Source organism: Cataglyphis hispanica, chromosome 4 (genome assembly GCF_021464435.1).
Source record: "Cataglyphis hispanica isolate Lineage 1 chromosome 4, ULB_Chis1_1.0, whole genome shotgun sequence".
In the NCBI taxonomy this organism is placed as follows: domain Eukaryota; kingdom Metazoa; phylum Arthropoda; class Insecta; order Hymenoptera; family Formicidae; genus Cataglyphis; species Cataglyphis hispanica.
Window position 1 is genome coordinate 11,380,842 of NC_065957.1, and position 23,048 is coordinate 11,403,889.

At 36.8% G+C, this 23,048-nt stretch overlaps 1 protein-coding gene across 5 annotated transcripts in view; it reads left to right on the forward strand.

Moving 5' to 3' along the window:
- LOC126848786 (ETS-like protein pointed) overlaps window positions 1-23,048 on the forward strand; it is a 98,223-nt gene that overhangs the window by 6,464 nt on the left and 68,711 nt on the right. For 3 of the 5 annotated variants that reach the window (XM_050589981.1, XM_050589982.1, XM_050589985.1), the window contains exon 3: window positions 7,647-7,848. In XM_050589981.1, the coding sequence (XP_050445938.1) occupies window positions 7,647-7,848 (202 nt within the window). Of the gene's footprint in view, window positions 1-6,045; window positions 6,192-7,646; window positions 7,849-15,467; window positions 15,748-23,048 lie in introns of those variants that run through there. The other 2 variants (XM_050589983.1, XM_050589986.1) reach the window with 2 other exon arrangements.

Sequence of the window (23,048 nt, forward strand, 5' to 3'; positions counted from 1 at the left end):
TTGTTTCCAACATATTAATTTAAAATTGATATCTCTTAATTGTATTTTTACTACTTACATAAAATGTTATTATTCTTAAAACAAACCTCTAGCAAATAATTTAGAACAAATTTTGATATACTTTTGAAAGTAAGAGGAGGAGGATCCACGAGAGTGTGTTTGAGAACTGCCTATTTTTATTAACTCTATAAAAAGAATGAATTTTTATCGCGAGTAGCATAATATCATGTCTAAATAATGGCGACCGAGTGAGAAGCGCTACAGATATCCCTTGCTCTCGACGACGAGCGCGTTGGCCGAGCCGGTGATTGTGCGAGTGCCACTAACAATTCGTTCCTTGTCGCTCTCCGCCTTCGTTTTATGAATGAACGTAGAACCGGCACTCGGGCTCTCCCCCTCCCACCCTCCCTTACCTTCCTCACCCCGCTCTCATCCCCTTTCCTCCCGCTGTCCCCTACGCGCGCCTTCAGCCTTTAGTCTCTCTGTCACCGACTGACCCTCGTCCGTCTCGCCTCTGCCCTTCGCCTCCATCATGTCTTTCTCTCTTTTTCTATTTCGCTCTTCTCTGCGTTCCTCTCGTCTCTTCTCTCCCATTCTATCCATTGCTCAACGAAGCCGAGAACGCGTTTGGTCGCCGCTGATTCGTACGCTGTGAAACACCGAACAACAGTTGCGTCGACTGTGAGACTCTTGGTTCCTTCGATCGGATCAAGTCTCCTCGAGAGGCTCGTGGTGCTGTGAGACGCAAAGTTTCTGTTGAAATTTGCCACGATTGTTTGATTATTTAATTCTCGATTATTTGATTGTTTGACTCTTATTTGCATTCTGGTAGTAATTTTAGAAAGTTTTAGAGGAATATACTTTATTTCTTTTTCGAAAAAGATACTTTATGTATATAATGTTGCATTATCAATAGCACTTTATACAAAGTCTATATAAAGTCTATAAATAAACATATAAGATCACAAAAAGTCAAGCCTTTTTATCGATATACAGAGTAATCAGATAAAAAGGAGTACTTGCCATTTAATTTAGTTCACATCAAGATAAAGCAAAGATTTGGGATCAATTCGAAAAAAATAACAGCTTCTATATAATGCCGTTTTTTTAATATCTTGGAAATTAAAACATGTACTATTATAAATTGTATTGTATTATATGTTTTTATATTATGTTTTTTGATTATATTGTAGTATAAATTTTATTTTTTCGTATTTCGATCTAAGATACATGCTTGTCACTATGTTATATACTGAAGCATTGTCACTAATAATATTCCGTTTAGCTTGTGACATTTAGCAAATGTTAAATACAAGTATAAAATTACCAATACTTTTTTTTGTCATATTTCTCTAGTTGCGACAGTTACATTTAATTTAATTGTAAATTTTTAATCGCAATATTTTTTTGCATTCCAATTTTTTTAATTGTTTACGACACGAAAGTGTCAATAAATATCCTATCGAATTTTCATTACGTGAAAATCAATACCAAACTTCCAACAAAATTTGTCACAGCCAAAATTAGAAATAAAAATATTTCCCGCATTTCTTTTTTAAGATCGTAGCTATTGGAATATTATTTACAAATCTTATCCAGAGTTCATACAAAAATTTTCTAGATAAATACTAGTTATAGTCAGTTCAAGCTTATTTAAATGACACAGTCAACTTTAACTAACGTTTATTGAAACGTTTCGTTGATCAAGAGCAAGACGCGATAGTTAGAGAAAAAAAAGGGCAAAGCAGTGCGATGTCATCGTGAAAATTGAATGGACCACGCGACCTGAATCAGAAATCCGCATGTGTGCCAGTTAGCCAAGAGTGAAACAAGACATGGAAAAGACAACGTGCGCGGGAGGAAATGCGACGCGCACAAACCGGGGAGGAGAGAGAAAGGGAAACCTAAGCCGCCAGAAATAGCATCCCTTCCCGCATCATATGCGGCCAGACCTTCTTGCATGTGCCTCTGGTCGTTCTAGTCGCATGCACCGTTGACTGCCTTGCCTACGTCATGCATTTGCCTGTCGCAGCGACGTCGACAACGACGATGCGGCAATACTTCGTCGTCGTCGTCCTACACGCCATTCTCGTTCTTTGATTTTTTTCCACGTATCTTCCCCATGTGATGGCGAAAGCCATAATGTAATAAACTCCAATCGCGTTGCCCTCTCTTGTTATATTTCATATATTTATATTTTTGGGGCATTTTCATAGTTTTTCATTAGCAATAGAAAAATGTAAAACACGGATTATCAGCTCTCTCTCTCTCTCTCTCTTTCTATATATATTTTGCAACGTCTCGCGCGTATTCCATTTTTTTCCTCGTTATTAAACATCGAGCGCTATTATTACATCGCCTCTTTCATCGTTCGTTATAATATTTTTGTTACAGACTACCCACGTAATGCACATGCGCTTCGCAGCTAGTGCACTCACATCCCACGTCTTCCATTCTTGGCCTTCTATCCGTTCTTTACTTTCGTATGCACGGCGGCACAAAGACTTATAAAAGGACAATGTAATTTTAGTTTCATTTAACACAATCTTTATACAAAACGCTGCAGTATCATATACGTCGCTTTTAAACCACGTGTAACTCTTTTTATCGCATTTCGCTTCTCACTATTTTAATAGAATGCTATTTAATGCGAAATTTTTCGTTGAATATTATCTCAATTTTTCTTTCATTCATTGCACACATGACTTTATCTATACATCCCTTTATCGCTTTTTCAGTGCCTTCTTCACTAGCCTTTTTTATTTATCATCTAACAGGCGATATTAAAAGACGATGTCACACTGTACATTCCAATAGTCATGATATACATTCATAATCACATAGACGATAAGAGATACTCGAGAGAAATTATTATTTTTAAATAATTTTTTTATATTTTTATATTTTTATATATACAATTTTGCGATTTATATTCCCGATTGAAAAACGATTTTTATTAACATAAAAATTTATAAAACATTTGATAATACACATACATATACATATCAGATTATGATTATGATCGTTGTAATCTTCCGCCATTAATAGTAGGTTGCCCAGTTGATTTAATGACTGAAAACTTAGCCATCGATCTCAAATTAAGCTTCATGGGCGCGGTCTATCCGCTTCCTTCGTTACAAGCATAATATATTTCTAGAAATATTCTTATATATTTTCTTATAACATTCAATTCTATCGACACATAGCTCAAGCTTACGTAAAACGCGTCCATTCATAAAAATATTTATTTCATATGTCATTTATTTGATTGTGTAATTCGAGCATATTCTCTATTACAATAAGTTTATTTTCTCTATCGCAGTTCGCATTATCAATAAATGCACCTGCAATGTAAACATGATGTGCAAAAATATAGAAATTATTACTCATCTCACCATTTAAACATGCATTATTTTGTCGTTATTGGAAATTTCATACGCAAATTAATTACCCCGAACGAAAATATTTGTCAGGGTTTCATAAATAATACAGTCATCATTTTTGTATGAAATGTAAGCCCATAACGTCAACTCGTTATAAATAAGGGAAATGGCATTGATTTTTGCGATAAATTATTAATGCGAATCGCGTGAATGAGTGTTTGCTAATTTAATTTCGTCCGTATTTGAAGTAGATATAATCGTAGCCACGTCTGACCAATTAATTAATCAGCGTAATCGATAAGATATCGAGGTCGGCAAATCCAATGCAAGAACAAAGAGAGTTTGGTTTCGTAATATAAGTATATATGTGTGTAATTTCTTGTGTTTCATTTTTTTAATTAATTATATTATTACGTAACAGAGAGCTTATATTTTTATTGAAATTGATAATATTCATATCTGTCGCGTATCGTTCGTGAGATTAACATGCAATCTTGTATAATTTTTTTTCTTCTGCGTTACGTATTAACGGTATTCCCATGATAAAACATTGTATTGACATTTACAGAAATATTTTATAAACATTAATTAAAGTTAATTAGAATTTGCGTTACGTGTCTTTTTGTGATCTTATATTTTTTTTAAAAAAAGACAGAGCATTGTTCAGACTCTGATTAAATTAATATTCATAGATTAAAAATTATTCCGTAGAAAAATATAGAGTCGATAGAGAGGAGACAGCACTTACACAAATAAACATCTGTCATTTAATTATTGGATTTCGAACTTGTAACATTTAATTATTGCATTGGATTTGCAATATAGACTAAAAATTCAGTAATTCATACAATCTTACAATAGTCATAGAACAGTATTATCGTATTAATTATTAGTCTTGAGCTCGATACACGCGCGATTTATCGAGAAATCTAACAGCTGAGTGTGCGCCGTCGTTTTCTCGAGTATGTCATTTGCACGCATATCGATAAGCTATATCTTATTTTTAAACACACACACACATACACGCAGTATCCCGAAATAATAAAAAACATCAATATCCCGCCTCGTTCGATTTTCCGCTTCGCGTGTGGCTTCTTTCGTCTGTCAGACGATCATCTGATCGGCTATTCATGCACTTTGCACATTGACTCACTTCAAATGTATTTTCCATTGTCGGTTTAATTTAGTATAGTTTTTCATATCTGTTCCAATGACTTTAACAAAAAACGTCTTGTTAGTTAATTATATTTATCGCGCGATAACACGTCGCCGTTCGTCTGTTCGCGGCGTTTATTGTCATTATGAGCGCTATGTGAACAAATGAGATTGTGTGGCGATATACATATTGGAATATCGAATTATACATTTTCACGCGCGAGCACACCGACAGAATAATTTACACGGGGTATTTGACATAGACACGTGTTCGACGCAAACGTTAACATAAATTATACTCGGCACAACATTATTCCAGTCGTGACATCAAATCAAGTATTATCGAATGTCGGTCGGGATTATCTTTCACTTCGTTGGTACGCGAGTTGAACAATTCGAGACATACGTATCTCAAATTGCACATCTCGTAAGGAAGGAAAAAAATCTGCATTTTCTACATAACTTGTTCCATCGGAAGCGGAACACGTGTAACTTAAATTTCTTTCCCTATTGCTTTTCTTCCTCCATCTTTTTCGTCTTATCAGGCATCTTATATTAAAAGCAAGATGACAAATAACTTGCACGGTATTTTGCATCTGTGATGTCGGCGAAAAATTTATCTTATCGCTTGATGGCTTGAATGTCACGCGTGACGCGTTCACGCTAAACTGATCTGATCTAATACGGCGCTCATCGATAGAATTGGCTGTTACAATGTATCGACTATATTACCGTACGTACGGTCTCTTTACTGAAAATACTCCCCTTACAGAGAAGTCATTCTCATCTGTAAAGAAAATAAAGTGTTTATTTTACTATGAAATGTTGAGTGATCGCAACACGATAATTCTCCGTCCATATATCCATGTGTAGGATTATCGCTTTATCGACAGTTTTTTTTTAAAGAAGAAAATATTAGATATTTATATTTATGTATGATATGGTGATGACGAAACGAAAAGTTTGTCAGTTGTCATAAACATAACATAGGCTTTTTCCGATACATGCATGCTATTGTTACTCATTGCCTTCTTCATATTTTTATAAGATATGATGCATATTTTCGAGATTTTGATAAAAATGTCCTCACGGTATCTCGGACACGTCTCACTTTGTCAATTAGTGTCTGTTCTTTTTAACTCATTTTATCATACAAGGAAGATATGCAGATTGTGTCATGTTTATCTTTAAATATAAGTTATCATGTTTAATATATTCGGAAATGAAGTTCATATCCGTTAGATCATGTATGCGGCACGTTCGACATGAATGGAAGAGGAAATCTTCAATACACGCGTACGCCGAGGTTAAAAAAATTACGTAAAGTTCACGCTCGAATTGCGACTCATCGATAATGCTTATTCATGAATGAATCGATCGAGTTTCTCAATCGACGAACGTAACTTATCTCGCGATATTTTCGGATCCGCCGGCGTCGCATTCGTTGATTCGCTTCTCCCTCTCGTCGCCGACATCGTTGTGTGCTCCACTGTGCGAATAGATTTACATGTCTGAAAGGACTATTACCGAGAACGCGCCTGAAAGTCTACTTTTGCTGTCGGCGATAAACGTGTGATCGTGCTCGCTGCTATCGAGATTCTACGAGATAACGCGCATTTCTTGCAAATCGCAGTTGCTATCAATTCTCTCAAAGTAACGTCGTAAATATTGCGCGCGACGAGGATCGCATTAAATATAATACAAAGATAGCATGTTCTTTCTCCTCCCTCAAGCTGTGTTTGCTTTAAGTGGAAAAATTTCATTCAGTCAATCTCGACTCGTTCTGCAATTCGTGTTTATGGGGAGCTTTTGCATTCGCGATAACCGGATATTATCGCTTCCCCAAATATCCGAGAATTTACTCGAGAGATAAAAATTTGCGTACAATTTCCGAGTAAGGTCACGTTCAACGTTAATAAACAAATAATGCGACTACAAATTTATGCACACATCAGCATTCGGTCATCTTATCGCGAATAACCACCGGAATTTTACTCGCAGATAGGTCGTTGTAGACGACGTCATATATTATTGATAAATGCAATGAATGGATAGGATCTTCGTTCAGCATCGAATATAGAAAGACGAAGAAAGAAGAAATGGACAAATAAATAGAAATAAATATAGAAAGATCGTACGAGGAAAGATGTTAAAATAGAAATTTTGCAAGTATATATAATATACTACAATATATATAATATATATAAATATATATATGTATATATATTATATTATATTATATTATATTATATTATTATATTATAATATATATCTGATATTCTAAAAAATTGGATAAGATTATTGACTATCTGTACATACGAGATATGTAAAGATTTATAAAAGATATATATATATATATATATATATATATATATATATATATATCTTTTTAAAATATCTTGATTATAGCCGAATATATCTCGAAGTTTTGAAGTTTTATATAATGTTATCAAAGTAGATAACATCATTTGTTTTTTCATTGAAGCAAAAGGATTTTTTTCAAGTCGATCAGAGAAAGAATATGTTTGCGCATGTCGAGGAGACTATCTAAATTTCTCCCGTACGAGTCACGTTCATTGATTCCTCGTAGTACTAGATCACGACACGCGCGCGTTACACGTCGTTACGTCACACTCCATCGCGGCGTTTCATTCAACTCGAAGTCTTTCATACGAAGGTCAAGCGAGTCGTGACTATATATCGCCGGCACGAGCATACTCTCTCTTCATTCTTTTTCCTCTTCGAGCTGCGACCCCTTCTTTTCTTTATTCCATTCTTCCTCGACAAGTAATGTGCATCGCTTCCTCACTGTCGAGAGCAGCTAATCGTTATTCCTTTACTTTGCCTCTTTTAATATTCAATCTTTGACTACGTAAAATTCTTACGTGAATTTTGTTCTTCTTACATCGAAAAATATTTATACTTTGTACGATTTTGGATAAGAATGTTAAACGATTGGCACAAACATAATAAAAAATCTTGTTGCATATTACCGTAAAAAGATACGCAGTATTTATCGCGGCATAGTTTGTTTTTTTACGTAGATAAAAAGCGAGCGGTGTGCGTGTATGTCAACTTAAGTTAATAACTTGTATTTTTATTTACTAGCGCGATGTTCGAAGCATGGGCAGCTTTTTGGCCAACGGTATTACTGATGGTAGCGGTATGCTGACGATAATGACGAAATTGAAACAAGAGTTGTTCTCCGATGCCGAGGAAGAGAGTCTGGTGCCGAACCTACCCGGTAGAGACACATCGATGCAGAAGGTACCCTCCGTCTCGGATCTCTCTGATCTGGAAAGCTCCTTAGGTGAGTTTTTACAATCAGTATGTTGTTCAATGTTTCAAGTTGTCCTCTCAGTCGAAACATAATTTTTAAAGAGCATAATTTACATATAAACAGTTTAAGAATGTTATAATAGCTTCTAATAATATTCAGTATTTTATTATTTAAATTTATTTAAATATATTATTTGAATTAGTAAAAAAACTTAGATTATTAAATACTTTATTTTTAATTTATTTGGGAATTTATATTGGGCAGAGAAATTTATTAAAAATATTTTCTCTCTCCTTGAAATACTTTTTGAAGAAGTTGTATCTCTCTTGTGAAGATCTCTCAATCTTTAAATGTTTAGCAGTTTTTTATAGGACATTTTCTTCAATTTCATAATATGATAATTTTTTGGGGCTTGTAGTTCTTTCTTGTTAAATATTTTATCATGTTAATAATAGCACGTGCCAACAACGTGAGAATGTTTTACGAGACTATTTGTCCAGACAGTGTAATAATCCAGTTTAATATTCCCATTGAATAGTCACTCACGGACGTAGAATGATTTTTTGCCAAGTTTAAAAGCTATTTGTCATCTAAAAAACGCGATATATATATATATATATATATATCGCTCACGTAGACATTTTGTAATCTTTAATAAGGAAAAGTTTATTTTAAATTGCGCAAACACTGCAAAATTGTGAAGTATTTTTGCATATATATGTATATAGATATATCAACGCGCGGTTTCTCGGAATGATAAAGGAACAGAGTGATAATGCGAAGAAAAGTGAAATCAGCTCTTTCAAAGTCGCCTCTTGAAATACGAGAGTGACTATGATTCCGATATAGTGTTGTGTTAACGTTGGATCTCGACACTTAAAGGTACACTTACACCCGATGACGCTAGCATAATACGAGCAGCTAGCTAAGAGTGCGAACTGCACTTACACACATATACTATTTGTTCAATTAGATCGCGCAAGTTGTATTGCATCTAGTGCACTATATCAAACGAAATATACTGGGTCGGAATATTTATTCTACTTTTAACATAGACGTAAAAAAATAATTGTTCAAAGCTATTTTACGATAACATATTTAATAATTTTTTAAAACATTATCTTACACATCGACTTCAACTTGCGAATAAATCGTCTTCTTCTCGCTAGTTTGAAAATTAACGTAACAGTTATATATTACTAATTAAGGATTATAGTAAACAATATAAGTTTTACACGCCTATATATATATATTATATATAGAAAAAGTATACATATAAATTTTTTTAGAGTTTTATTTATATTTTTTCAAAAAAATAATGTATTTTTCTCTTAAAATAATATCGAGAGAATAGTTTACATTTCTCTCATGTACAATTTATTAGGATAGAAGAACCATGCTATAAAATTAATTTTTCAATAACCGAAAAGAAAAATGTAACAAATTTTATTCGCAGATAAAGACGCGTAATAAAATCAAATTTCAACAATATTTCTCACAAAAATGGTAATATTATACTAATCTATTCCCGTTACATTGAATAACGTGTGATAAGAATTAACTCTCAATAAAATGGAGAGAAGAGTTTTGTCATGTTGGAAAGCGAAATTTTCTAGGACGATTGTACCATGTCGACTAGCAGTGCGAGTCATCCTTGTTACTCGCGGCTCGTCGTGCACGATCAAAATGTAGCGAGAATTTACGAATTGGATAATCAGCAGCATCCTCATTAAAGCCCCCCCACTGAACGCCTCCGCCTTCCATTCTCTTTCGGATACGTGTATGAGGCTGCACGTACGCGTCGGATGCGTCGCCCCCACCTATTTATCCGCTCTCTTATTCGACTTCGAGAGGGTATATGAGAGTTTTTCAGTGATTCTATTTTTTTAATAGCTTTTTTTAATAGATAAGCTGATGCGCAATCACGAACTGCATATATGAATCGTTCTTATAAATATTTATTTTATTACATCCGAGGCAGACGGATAACAAACTACATTCTTTAAATAGTTGTTGCGCGATAAGAGACGTCAACAACATTTGTTGATTATATGTGTATTATTAGTCGAATAAACTTGAAAAATTTCTAGAGAAAGAAATGTGAGAGAGGAATAAAACAGATATTTATAGGAATGAGAGAAAAAGTATATATGATGTGGCGTATTTAAATAATCGAAAAAATATTTTATATATTGTTATTGATATTTTTTAACATTCTTACGTTTTTGAAGAAGATAGTGTTAGTTTTGCAAATGAAATAAAAGGAATGCCGAAAATTTTCTATTGGTGTAGACATTGAAATTATTTATACTTGCCCGAGTTCTCAAATTTACCACTTTCTTTCTCTTGCACGTCTAAATTAAAAATATTATGAGGGATATTTTAATCTTCTCAAATAGTTTTATATTATTCGTCAAAATAATCTTTTAGCCATTGTGTTCAAATAATCATAATTTTAAAACATTCCGCGAAACATTTTATTTTCCCGCGTGTGTATTAAATAAATTTAAATAAATTCTCCAAAAGGTCTTAAAAACATTTTTTATATTTTTAGCATATGCTACAATTACCATTTGTGCTATATATAAAACGTTAACGCTACAAACTGAGAAATTTCTTTTTGCTCCAATCTTTTCTGCCGTGTTACTTAAAATGGAAGTATACCAATGCCGGTCAAGAATATTACAAGCGTTAGAAAAAAAAAATCTATCTATAAGTTGGAAACGTATCCCACGCATTTAGCAATTAGAACATAAGCAATGTGTAAATAAGAGCGTGGGGTTTCAATTGGATAGTACAGAGCGATTATACCGTAATAACGACCGTGTAATAACGCAATTTAAACGGATAAATCACACATAATTAACCGATTTATTACGCGTGTTATTTAACTTTTGGTGTGCGGTGAACCACATATTGCCACATGATGTCACTTATCGGCGAGAGATTCTTTATACGCGCCCAATAATTGTTCAAGATAGATTCATTGTCACTCGCATACCAATACTTGATCTGTATCTCACACTGTGTTAAATTGCGAACGGCCAATTGTTAATGACTATTAACGACTATAACGACTACAATGAATATTAGTTCGACATGTGATTACCACATGACGTAATGTCTAGTTCGAGAGACACATAACTAAGAACGGAATGCAGGCGGCCCACGACACTTGTGTAAAATATATATTCATTTCTTGATATTTACGTTTACAATTTATTAGAAATTTACAAATGTCAATTTTTTTTTAAACCGCTTTTTATCCAATCGATAAATATTTTTTTTAATTATAATGCAAATATAATTTTTTATAATATATAATATTAGGCAGAGAGAAAGAGGGAGAGAGAGAGAGAGAGAGAGAGAGAGAGAGAGAGAGAGAGAAACATAAATATCACGTACTCTAACTCAAATATATCAACTATTACCACAATCGTTCTTTGAATTTCCCACTATATTTACGCGGTAATAATCTATAGATCCATACTTTCCACACGCTTTTTTCATAACAATCCCCAACACTATTGTCCGACGATCGAACGTTCGATCTTTGCTTACAACACGCTGCCATAGATGATAGACGGTAGGTAGATAATGTTTTATGCAAATAGCCATTGTCTATCTTGACATTGACGCGATGGTGAGATTTGTTTTGCGCTTCTTATGTGGCTGTCCGTCGTCGCGCACACCGTAACGCACTCGTGTCACGAATTCAACACTATGATAAATTCCGGCTCTCGCGCGCGTGCTCGTAAAGATATGTCGCCTCATAAATATGAATTCGAATTCCGTGGCAAAGAGCGTGTCGGGCCAAGGAACTTCGAGGAAAGTTTAGTCACACCGCGATACTATCCTTAACAATACTTAAATACGAGATATGCCTGTTTAAAGCTCGACTTAAAATAGTAAAATGTAAAAATTTTTTTCGTACGCGTATTACTCAGACTCTAGATTTCACGTTTGCGCTAATATTTTACATTAAATGTGTAAATTGCTTCGTATCTTAATTGCATCTTAATTGTCTCAGAACATAAGTATGTTATTTTTCTCTTTTCATATCTTTTAGCACATAAACTGTTAATTAACATGTCTCTTAAAACCAAAAGATTATTATTATCATTGTTAGATAAAATTGCCTTTAAATAGAAATAATTTTCTACCGATATTAGAAACAAGTGCCTGAAAAACTTTCGATAAATTAACAATATACCAATGTTTATTTCAAGATTTACTGAGACTGATGTTTTGATTTTGTGATTTGAAAATTTTGCAAAACATTAAAATTTATCTGTTATATATTTTTGTATCTATTTCCTCACGTATTACTTGTTGAATAACGTAATCATGTAAACTTTAATTCTTCGTTAAAAAAACTCACTGTTGTCAGTTCCGTGAGTACAAGAGCCAACGTATCTTTCCCATTTATTCCACAGTCAAATCGACACCGGATGATCGAAGCTCGTTAAATTACGTGCTCCGACTTACTAAAGGGTCCCGCCTCGCTACCGCGTATATTCTTATCTTTTTGTCTCGTGCCTTCGTCTGTTAATCGTAAATCGACATGCCCCCACGTATCTCCAAGTCAAAAATAGTAAATTTACATAAATTTTTCTACGAGACGTATGAGAAAGTAAACAAATAAAACTTCTGTAGTTTTTATCTTATATTTCTCAAAATTTTATAATATATTCTTCACTCGCGTATTTATTTATATATAAAAAAAAAAAATCTGACATATGTATTTTGAAAGCTTGCGAGTTTAAATCTTTCGCGTGGATTTTTTATTCCGCAATAATAACTGTGCCACGCCGACTTTATGACTGTTATCATCATAGCAGCTCGTCAATTTCAATCAATAAATATTCCGAGAGATCTTAAAGAGCGACGAAGAGGGATTGGAAAAAAAAAAGAAGATTAAGTTGTGACGTGTGCGAATCCGAATTTGTCTGGGCGTTGTCGGGAGAAGGAGTGTGGCAGAGAGAGAAATTTCGCGAAGCCTTACATGAGAATATACGAAAGACGGCGCGGCGAAAGACGGGGGGATGCGCGAGTCCTTTCGGTGAGAAAAGGAGGAGAGGAAAAGTCACCGGCTATAGTCGGTACATTAGGCGCCATGAATGATTTATTATACATATATTTATTATCCGTACGCGTATCGTATCTTTATAAATAGATTGTCCAAAATAAATCCCACTCGCGAGAGACCAACATTCAATGTCTTTGTCTCTCTTTCTTCTTTAATCTCTTGTAAATATGTAAAATATACGATATATACATTTTTTTTTTTATATTTATACACACACATCTTTTTATGAAATACGGAATTTAATTCTCCTATTCATTTTTCAATCTTGAATTTGAAATATATGCAATGCTTCGGTCTCCCTGTCATATATATATATATATACACAAAAGAAATGTCAAACTATTTGTCCACGTGCGCGCATTGTCTATTTTTTATTACTTTTTTTTTTATAAACATCTATCTAAATGGAAACGTCCAGTACGCCGGGGAAACATTTATGACGCTTAGTGTATATCGCGCGAAATGCGTAACCGCAGCTGTGCGTGCGGTCGAGCTCCCTCTCCCTCCCGCGCAACATTCATGCTACCGTCTTTCCTCCCTATTCCCCTCCTCCCCCTTCCTCTCTCTCTCTCTTTCTCTTTTTCTCTTGGCGTTCGCTTTGCTTACCTACCTATCTAACCGAGATCAGAGGCAGATACGATTCTCACGTCCTCGATCGTCGGCGATGGCGATTTGCAGTTTGAAACAAACCCTCCTCGCGGTTTGCGTGGCCTTTCTGGACAGACCCGTTCGAGTGTTGCCCGGCCGGGGCCTGGCTTTCTTCCTTTAGCAGATGCTGCGCCTTCAAAGGCGCAATCTCGAGAGCGAACCGGTTGTTTGTCTCATCTCGAGGTACGCGCCGTTTCCCTCAAATATAATTTCCCGCCATATGCTTTGATATTCAATGAAAAAAACTGAAAAGATTTATCGTGAAATTATTTCTTTTATTAATTCTATATTATATTTGCTGCGGAATATATTTGTATATTTTTTCTTATTTTTTTTTTTTTTTTTAATTATAATATTTGCACGATAAATTTTGAAAATTCTCAAGAGGACTCGATTATAAACTTTATTATGTCCTCGCTTCTTATCTTCCTATTTTTACGTGAATTTAAACGGTTAAATACCAATTGATCTAATAAACGCCCTGTCTTGAGCGAAGAGAGAATGATAAAAATATAATAACGATTTAAACGAGACTCTCTCGTCTGTTTCGCTCGTTCGATATTGTTCGTTGTTTGTACGAATCGATGTTGACCTCACGATTGAAACGACTTGCGTAGGTCCGTTTTATCTTTTCTCTAACTAATACAATATGTATATTGATCTCGTTGTTGTCGAGGAGAAAATCCGATAGTTTCTCGCAAAATAATTTAATTGGGAATGACAATGGGGGGTCGCTTTGCATAATTCGATCATAAAAAGAAAGATTTATCGCATACAGATTCTAAAATATATTCTACATCTTATATTTGACGGCAAATTTAGAAAATATTTTTATTCATCATTACGCTCTATCTCTGCGTGTATTTTTGTATGGACCAAGATTAATTGAGTCGAAAAATTTGACAGTTTGATTTATACTCTTACTTAAATGATTATCTCCCTCCTCGTGTAAAGGAACAGTTCGATATCGCACAAAGATTAATATAACGAATTATTTTTTTCCAAGTTGATATAAGAGAAGCATCTATTCTATGAATTTAATGTAAAAAAGACTTCTTCTTTCACGCGCGTTGAAAAGATTATAACGTGCTTTGAATAATTAGTTTCATCTCGCTTTATACCGCGACGGTGTTGAGCGAGAAACGGCGCTTGGTTTATAATTGTAGTTGGTGGATTTGCGCGAGTGTGTATCGAGCGAGATTAAAGATAGGATCGCGCTCGTGAAAAATAAAGAGCGCTGCCATTGATGCTCCGCATGAGCTATAAGGACGAGTGGCTGGATCAGCTGACAGTGAGTACGGGTGTCTACCTCTATCGGCCTGTTTACCGGATTTTGTCGCCGCAACTTCGATAGATTACCGATAGGTAGAGCCACGGATAATACGTTGCGATGTATCTGCCGTGGATAAAGTAGGACATTCCCCGGGACTGCTCCGAACCGGAAGGGCGCGCGCGTCACCCGCGATGGAAAGTTTCGAGGTTCGATTTTATTCTTCCCCTTTGAAGTCTTGAGAGAAGTCACGGTCTGCTATAATATGATTCGATCGGGTCTACTTTGAATTAGAACAATGTATCTCTCTTCAATATACTATTGCAATTTTTTTTCGTAGAAATTCATCCAAGATTGTCAAGTGTCCGAATCTTGCCTGAAACTCTCGCATATTATTCTCGATTATTTTGTGCGAAAGAAATTAATTTATGAATCGCAAGTGCGATTTTCCGTGCGTGACTCGAGAGAGAAGCATAAAACATATAAGGACGATATATGCTGTGGAAGTGACATCCGCGCGCGCGTTCGTACGGACAGAGGGGAAGAGGGGGGAAGATAGAGCGAAACGATGGCAGAGAGGGCAGTGGATGGCAACAGGTTGTGACGTCACGTGGCGCCACGCGACTCGGCTACATTCACGCGAAGCCGGGAGAGCGAAAGAGGGTGGACGGTGGACCAGGAACTCATAATAATCGAGGCGATGCCTCCTTTGCCTTTCCTGTTTTCTCACGTGATTCGACAAGCCGGTTTGTCTTCTCCATCGACGGTGGCATCGATCTGGTGGAGATAATTATTGGCCCGGTAACGGTTCCGAGTCAAAGCAGCGGCTCGGCAGCGAGGTTACGAAAATGGTTTCCCCAGCACGAATTGATACGGATAAATCAACGCCCGCTTCGAATGCACGGACACTGTTAGATCCAAGGTAAAAAGTCTATTATTATTTGACTCGTTAAATTTATCTGGATATCGAAAGTCGCGAGCGTTATTTTTTCGAGCATCTAATCATCGTTCCAAAACAGGAAATTCAAATTTTCTGAAAATAACGAAATTTTATTGTTCGAACGCGCCATGTTTTTATATAGGGCAACTTACAAAAATTGAACGAGTCAATAAAGCGCAAAGTATGATCACATCGACAATAGATGCTGTGATATAATTTTCCTCTTATGTTCCATTATTTATCCTTCAACATTATTATATGCATCCTTTTTATATACACGAACAATAGAACATAATTTTCTTCACATAACCATGTTTAATACAAATAATTTGTATACAAGTAATTGTATACTTTTGGATATTTTTATATACCCGGTGATGCAATTATAAATATGTTTCCAACAAGATTAATACAATGAACTCGATATTTATTTAACCGAGACGTCGATTCTTCCTCGATTTGCGTCGATCCAGAGTTCTTCATCCCGCATAACCGATATTCAAAATTCAGTCTCTGGTCCGTTCATCGCCAGCATCGCTTTCGTCTCTCTCTCTCTCTCTCTCTCTCTCTCGCTGCAGAAAGACGGCGAGCGAAGGATGAAAGACGACGGCGAGGCAAGGTGAGCGCGTACCCCACCACGGAGGCGAGTAGCCACGCGAGTTCATTCATGAGATCGTGGGAACGTGCCTCACGGTGGGTCCATTCTACCCCACCGTCCTTTCCTCCTCGCTCCCCCCCTCCCCCTCCTCCGCCTCTTCCCCTCACCGTTCTCCTGGCACATGTTAGCTGGTCGGTTTATCTTTTCTTGTCCCGTCCGTCTCCGTCTCTCTCTCTCCATCTCCCGCGCGATGTCTCCTTCTCCCTCGCGGGTTTCTCTAGCACCTGTTTCTACTCCTTCCTTCCTCTATCTCCTCATTCTGCATCTTTCACCTGATCCATTGTCTTCGTTTCTCATTTATCCTCCGACCGATTCTCATCTATGATTCATTGATCGATTCTTGTCGATCTCTTTGATCACATTGCGATGATCTGATCTCCATGTCTGATCCAACGATTTTTTTTATTCAATATATTTTTTTATCGAGATCGGTACTCGAGTCTCTCTCTCTCTTTCTCTCTCATCATCCTTACGTAGTCATTTTCCCCTTCTTCACCATCTGCTTCGTCTCCCTACAGGTCTGTTCCGCGCACTGTGCTTCGTTTTACCTGCTCGCGGCCACTCGCTCGATCACCCCCCCCCTCCTCTCTCTCTCTCTCTCTCTTTCTCTCTCTTTCTCTTTTACCCCGACTCTTTCCCGGGATCTACGTTCGGTACAGTGGCTGCTACAAGCTGTATCACTTTATCGGTGAAAAATATCGAAAGAGTGATGTTTGTCCGGATGGAGAACATTGGTGGTCAACGCACTCTCCGAAAATGTTTTGTAAGCTATGTAAATTCTCGCGATACGTTTTCTCAATTCTTCGTCATCGATATTAAGCGCGAGCTGAGGAAATAAAATACGAATATTTAGAAATTTAGGAAAAGGCGCGCTAAACATTTAAGATTAACGTTTTTCGTCTTTAAAACGACCGTACTTTACTTTGTCAGAATAATGTAAATCAGAGACGCGTATATACTTAGGAGCGGTTAGCAAATCGAATCGGATTGTGGGAAAGGAACTTCCGTCTCCCAGAGACGGTATCGTGATTAAGCATAAGATCAACTACTTCCTGTCGACTAGACGGGAGGAATTAATAGTGTAAGATGAAGTGAGAGGAAGTGTGAATCACACAGTTCCTCGAGTTTTTAACGTCCTCCTTTCTCTCTCTTCCCTTCCTCAAACTCTTATCAAATATCATAAGCATTATAACAAGCACAAATCTAGCCTATATACATATGTATCAACATATTTTATATATATATATATATATATATATATATATATATATATATATTTTAAAATGCTGTGATGTTCTTCGAAACGCAAAAGAAAAAGAGAGAGAGAGAGAGAAAGAAGCGAGAAGAAACTTTGCTGTCATGAAGAATATCTAAAATTGTTCAAAAATTGTATGCTTCCTGTTATTTTAATGTGGAAAAAAATGAGCAAATATTATCCGAGATTATCCGAGAAACTTTCGTGATCTACTGTACCCGACGACCTCTACGTGGCCGGCAGCCGGCGGAGACATAATTGCGGCTCGTAATCATGCTGCCGAGCCCGAGGGTATTCCTCGCCTCCTCCTCCCCTCTCCCCCTTTTTCCCTCCTCCTCCCTTTAGCCCTCGTACCTCGTTTCTACTTCGTCTTCGTTTCGTTCTATCGTACCATCTCCTCTCTCACGCGCCCGTTCTCCTTTATCTTTGCTCTTTGTGTTTCTCGAATTGGAAATGAATAAAATGTAATAACGTTACATCTGTCAAAGGCCCGAGTAGGACATCGAATAAAACAATTAGTGGAGATCTTGAAAACCTGTTTAGTTCGACGAGGTGCGAATAATGCAAAAAGTTGATGTAGAAATATATATATATATATATATAAATGTAAAGAAACCGAGGCGAGAGACAGAGAGAAAAAAATTTTAATCTTACGAAGGTAAAGTAAAATAATTAATATTACAAAATTGACTATTACTAACAAAACTGTGACAAGGACCAGGCTTGTGTCTTTTGTTGTCGTCAATGTATATACGTTACGATTAAAAATAGTGCAATAGAATTTAAACAATGATAACATATGTTGCCCGCTATCGCTTTTACATTCTAAGATCTAATTTTATTATCTCGAGAGAGAAAAAAAAAAAAAAAAGAAAAAACACGAAGCTGAGAAGGAGACGGGGACAAAAGAGTTTAGTGCTCGATTAGCATCGCTGCGCTCCCCATTTCGTAATAACAGCATATACATATTTCACGGCTGTACACTCGGTAGCTCTGCCACATTGCTCGGATACACGGCTATATTATCGCGAGAAACGCGAGACCGGGAAAGAGGACGGTGGGAAGGTGGACACGAGGAACGGCCAAGACTACACGCGCGTTCTCTCGTCGCGTATCACACGCGCTATTACCCCTTAGAAGATACGGCTCACCGCACTGCGCCACGCCGACCGTTTTATGATCGAACATTTATTCGCCATTTCGAGCCTCTTAACGTCCGCTGCGGGATATCCAGCTTAATATATCGGGACGTGAACTCTCGTTCCTGCGTCGCCCGTCCTTCTTCTCTTCCACACCCTCCTCATTCCTCATATTATATATATATTTGCGGATATTATCGAGAGACACAGAAGGAGAACTAGGATGAGAGAGAAATCTTGAAAAGTTACTCTGTGATTTGGCATGAGAGAAATGTGCCACGGTGATCGAATCGTGTCCTTGATTGAAATATATTATATACATTCTTGGCATCGAGATTCGATCTATGACGATCGTACAATCTTTTTAATGCGATCATAATCAGATAGATATGTCATAATAGTGTTTTATGCTACTGGATTTTTCTCCCTCGCTTAAGAGAGATATTTCACCTTGAATTTTATTAATTTATACGCAATAGTAACAGGTATATGCACGTGATATTCTTAGACATGTGAAATGTGCGATTAATAATACTTTTACAGAAACAGATTTACAACGATAATTTTACAGCGATGATATTATCCCTTAGATAATCCCAGACATTACTTAATTTTTCAATTTAAAATTTCCGATTATAATAAAATCGTAAACCATTGCATTTCTCTTGAAATTTTTTTTCAACAGTCGAAATATATAAAAAAAAAAAATATGAACATTATCAAAGCGCGGAAAGCGAGATTTAAATTGAAACCGTTCGAATCGCACTCGTTCTTCGGAAAAGTACAAGCGTTGGGGGAGGGGCGGGGATGATCCCTTCCTTACGATCGGGCGTAGCCGATTAGGGGGATGCTATTAAATGTACGCGCGCGCGCGCAACAGGTACACGACCTGAAACGGGCAACAGCCGGCCGATGTTATTGCTCTCGGGAAGACGGGTAGCCGGGGTAATTGATTATCTTGCGCCCTTTATATACGTTACGAGCCTGCCCTACCTCTTAAATCCAGCCTGCGCGCGATCTCTAAGAGATGCGCTCTCCTTCGCATTTTCTATACCCGCAAATTATACGGCGGAATCGACGTTTAGTTTCAGAGAGAGAGAGAGAGAGAGAGAGAGAGAGAGAAAAAAAGAGTTAAATCGAACGAAAGTGGAGTCTACTTCGCCGAGATGAGGGATCGCGGCGTATGCAAAGGAGAAACATTGTAAAAGTTGACGAAAGTGTTCATAAAAAATTCATTACGTCGCGTTTTTTCTTATTTCACTGCACAAACGAACAATATAATTGATATTGAAGCATGATTATATTTTAATAAATGCATTAAGCTTCGATTGAATTTTGAAACGGAATAAATGTAAATGGGATTTGAAAACAAGGTCGCATGAAAATAATGGAGACTCACGTTTCCTTTGCTACATTCGTTTAATTATTTATATTTATTTTCACATACTATATCAGGATGTGCTTAAATATATCATAGTATAATCATCAAAGAGATATATCAGGTATAATTAAATATCGCGTGCACACAAATGTGTTAGAGATATAAAAAAGAAAAAAAACACGTTCTTGTAAAATATATTCAACTCTTTATCAATCTAATAACGAGTTACGTGGCGTAGTTTTAATAATATAGCAATTAACATTTCATTAACTTTCTAATTTAGAATCAATTGTTGAACAATGATGTATGCTTAGAGATGAAAATTTCATTGACTTCACGTACTTCTGTCATCATAAAAGCACAAGCACTATTGTTAAAGAATATTTTATACCGCACATATTTTATTGTGCGTAATTGCGCGTGAGTGAGGAGCATTGGACGAAAGAGCAATAAAATAAATCGATTAAATCGTTAATTCAAGTATCGCGCGTTGCCGCGGTGAAGATGCCGAGCAAGATCGGCGAGGGTAATAAATTATGAATTAATTGCAGAGAGCGCGGCTTTTATAATACGTCTTCCAAAGTGGCGAGCCCAACTCGGCTCTTCGGAGAGGAAGCGCGATACACTTCCGAGGCACTTTCTTCCCGGTTTTATTACGCGCCGCCGTATCTTGCTTTATAGAATAGAATCCTCTATGCCGTATTATAGTCGAGGCTGGCCCCCGGAGGGGCTGCTCGCCTTCCATTCGACCGCGACTTCTGGTGGTCTCTCTCGGCGAGAGAGATTGCGGAGATAATGGGGCCTGAGTAGCGGCAGCGCGGTTGCTCGGTCCCCGCGCTCCTAACAAATTGCCGGGTTCATTCATCCTCTCCGATGATATATCCCGGGAAAAACTAGCCGCGCTAGCTCGGCTGCCATACTCGCGGCGATACACGCGTGTAACTCGCCCTTTCTCGCGTGGCCATCGTTACGGGGGTACGCGCGCGTTTCCCTTCCCCTCCGCGCGTCCCGCGCACCCAGCCGATTATCAACGGCGGATTCTAGAAACGCGCGCTTTTCGCCATGTCAACCACATACGTGCAAATAATCAGGAATATTTCCCGTAAAAGTCTCGAAATGAGATCTCTTAATCGAAAGTCCCGGAAGGAGCGAATGTCTCGCTTCCCGCGTTACGTGCGACTTTTGCAAAGATTCTATCGCATTAATTGCAGATATTCCTTGTCAATCATTTTGCTAATATATGCGTGTGTTTTATCCGTGTCAGATAAGTAATTCAAAATAAATATAGAAATCGCGAATCTTTATGATGACTTTAGTTTCTTCGCTAAGGCTGTTTCGTTTATTCTATATTAGAGATTATCGCGGTTTGTATTAACATTTTAAATGCTGGCATACATATCATATGTATACTTACATCTTGTGCTGTGTGTTGTTATCTCATTGACAAGCGTAATTAACGTTCTCTAGTCCGTGATAATTGTCAGTATTATTCAGTGACTAACGCGTATTTAGTAAGCAAACGAGATTTACCTTTCTTAAACCCGTTCTGTCTCCAATTCTAATCTATCGATTGTATCTCTACTTACGTAGCAGAATTAATTTTTCCGCTTCACATTTCCCAATAACGATTGTATTTCCTTTTACCGCTTTTTCGCAATTACATGTTAATTCTCAAATATTTTTGGGAAAAATGTCTGTCTTTTTTTTTTTTTTTGTAGAAATATACTACTGGCGAAATAAATACTTCGAGATCAATCGCCGCGATATTCTTACACATTATATTCATCGCGAGAATCAATCAATTCGAACTGATAAAATTTAATTATAATCGTAAATCATAGAGAATAATTGTGCTTGATATTTTTCTTTGTACATTAAGCATCTTTTCTATCCAAACGATCGTGTCTCTCTAGGAGAGAATAATGTGACGGCACGAGAAATACCACCGTGTCTTGGCCGCTCGAGAATTATTGCGTGAATTGCAACGAGGCGACCGCGTGTACACAATAGCGCGTAAAATTCCAATGTTTGTTTTTTGCGGCGTATAGTGTACTGTTGTTTACACGAGGTCGCCTTGTTGTCATCCGCGAGCGTTCACACTCCGTATGTCGTCACATTGTTTTTCGAAACGTCTAGGGACACACGCTCGCCTCACCTGTGTTCGCCAGCTCGACGCGATTAAGTCTCTCGGTACGTAATATATTTTTCTCAACTAATCTTTCTCTATATGTAGATAATATAATATGCTTGGAATATATTTGTGTCACGTATATTTAATAAGATATTGATCTTTGGAGTGAATATCGCGCGATCGTAGTTTCTTGCAATAAGATTTTGCACGATGCATATTATCCTCGCGACATTTGCTGAATAAATTATCCACTTTTAGCAGCTAAATCTAAACTCGTTGCTCGATAGTTCTTTTTCCCCTAACCGGTTTAATCAATGTAGCCCTTTTCCGATCGACTCAAACAACCGTGTCGTGCATCGAGTCTTCGATAAGAGCATCGCGTGGGCACTAGATATCTGATATACACGAACTCTGAGAGAAGCGCCGATAAGACGAGCAGATATATGCGTTGACATGTTCGCGCTGATTCCATAAATCGATAACGAGTCGATTTTCGATTTGCATAAATTAATATATACGAGTTGTGGCAGGCAAAGAACACGCTCATGGTACACAGTTGAATATATAAAGTAATGAGAAAAGTAAAACATTTCAGGAAGAATATCCTAACTTATAATAGGCTTTTTTTTTAAATCAGTATCATATCTTAAACATCCATGCAAATTTTGAGTTATTTTGACTTGAAATTCTAGATTCTATGAAATATTTGTAGGAATTAG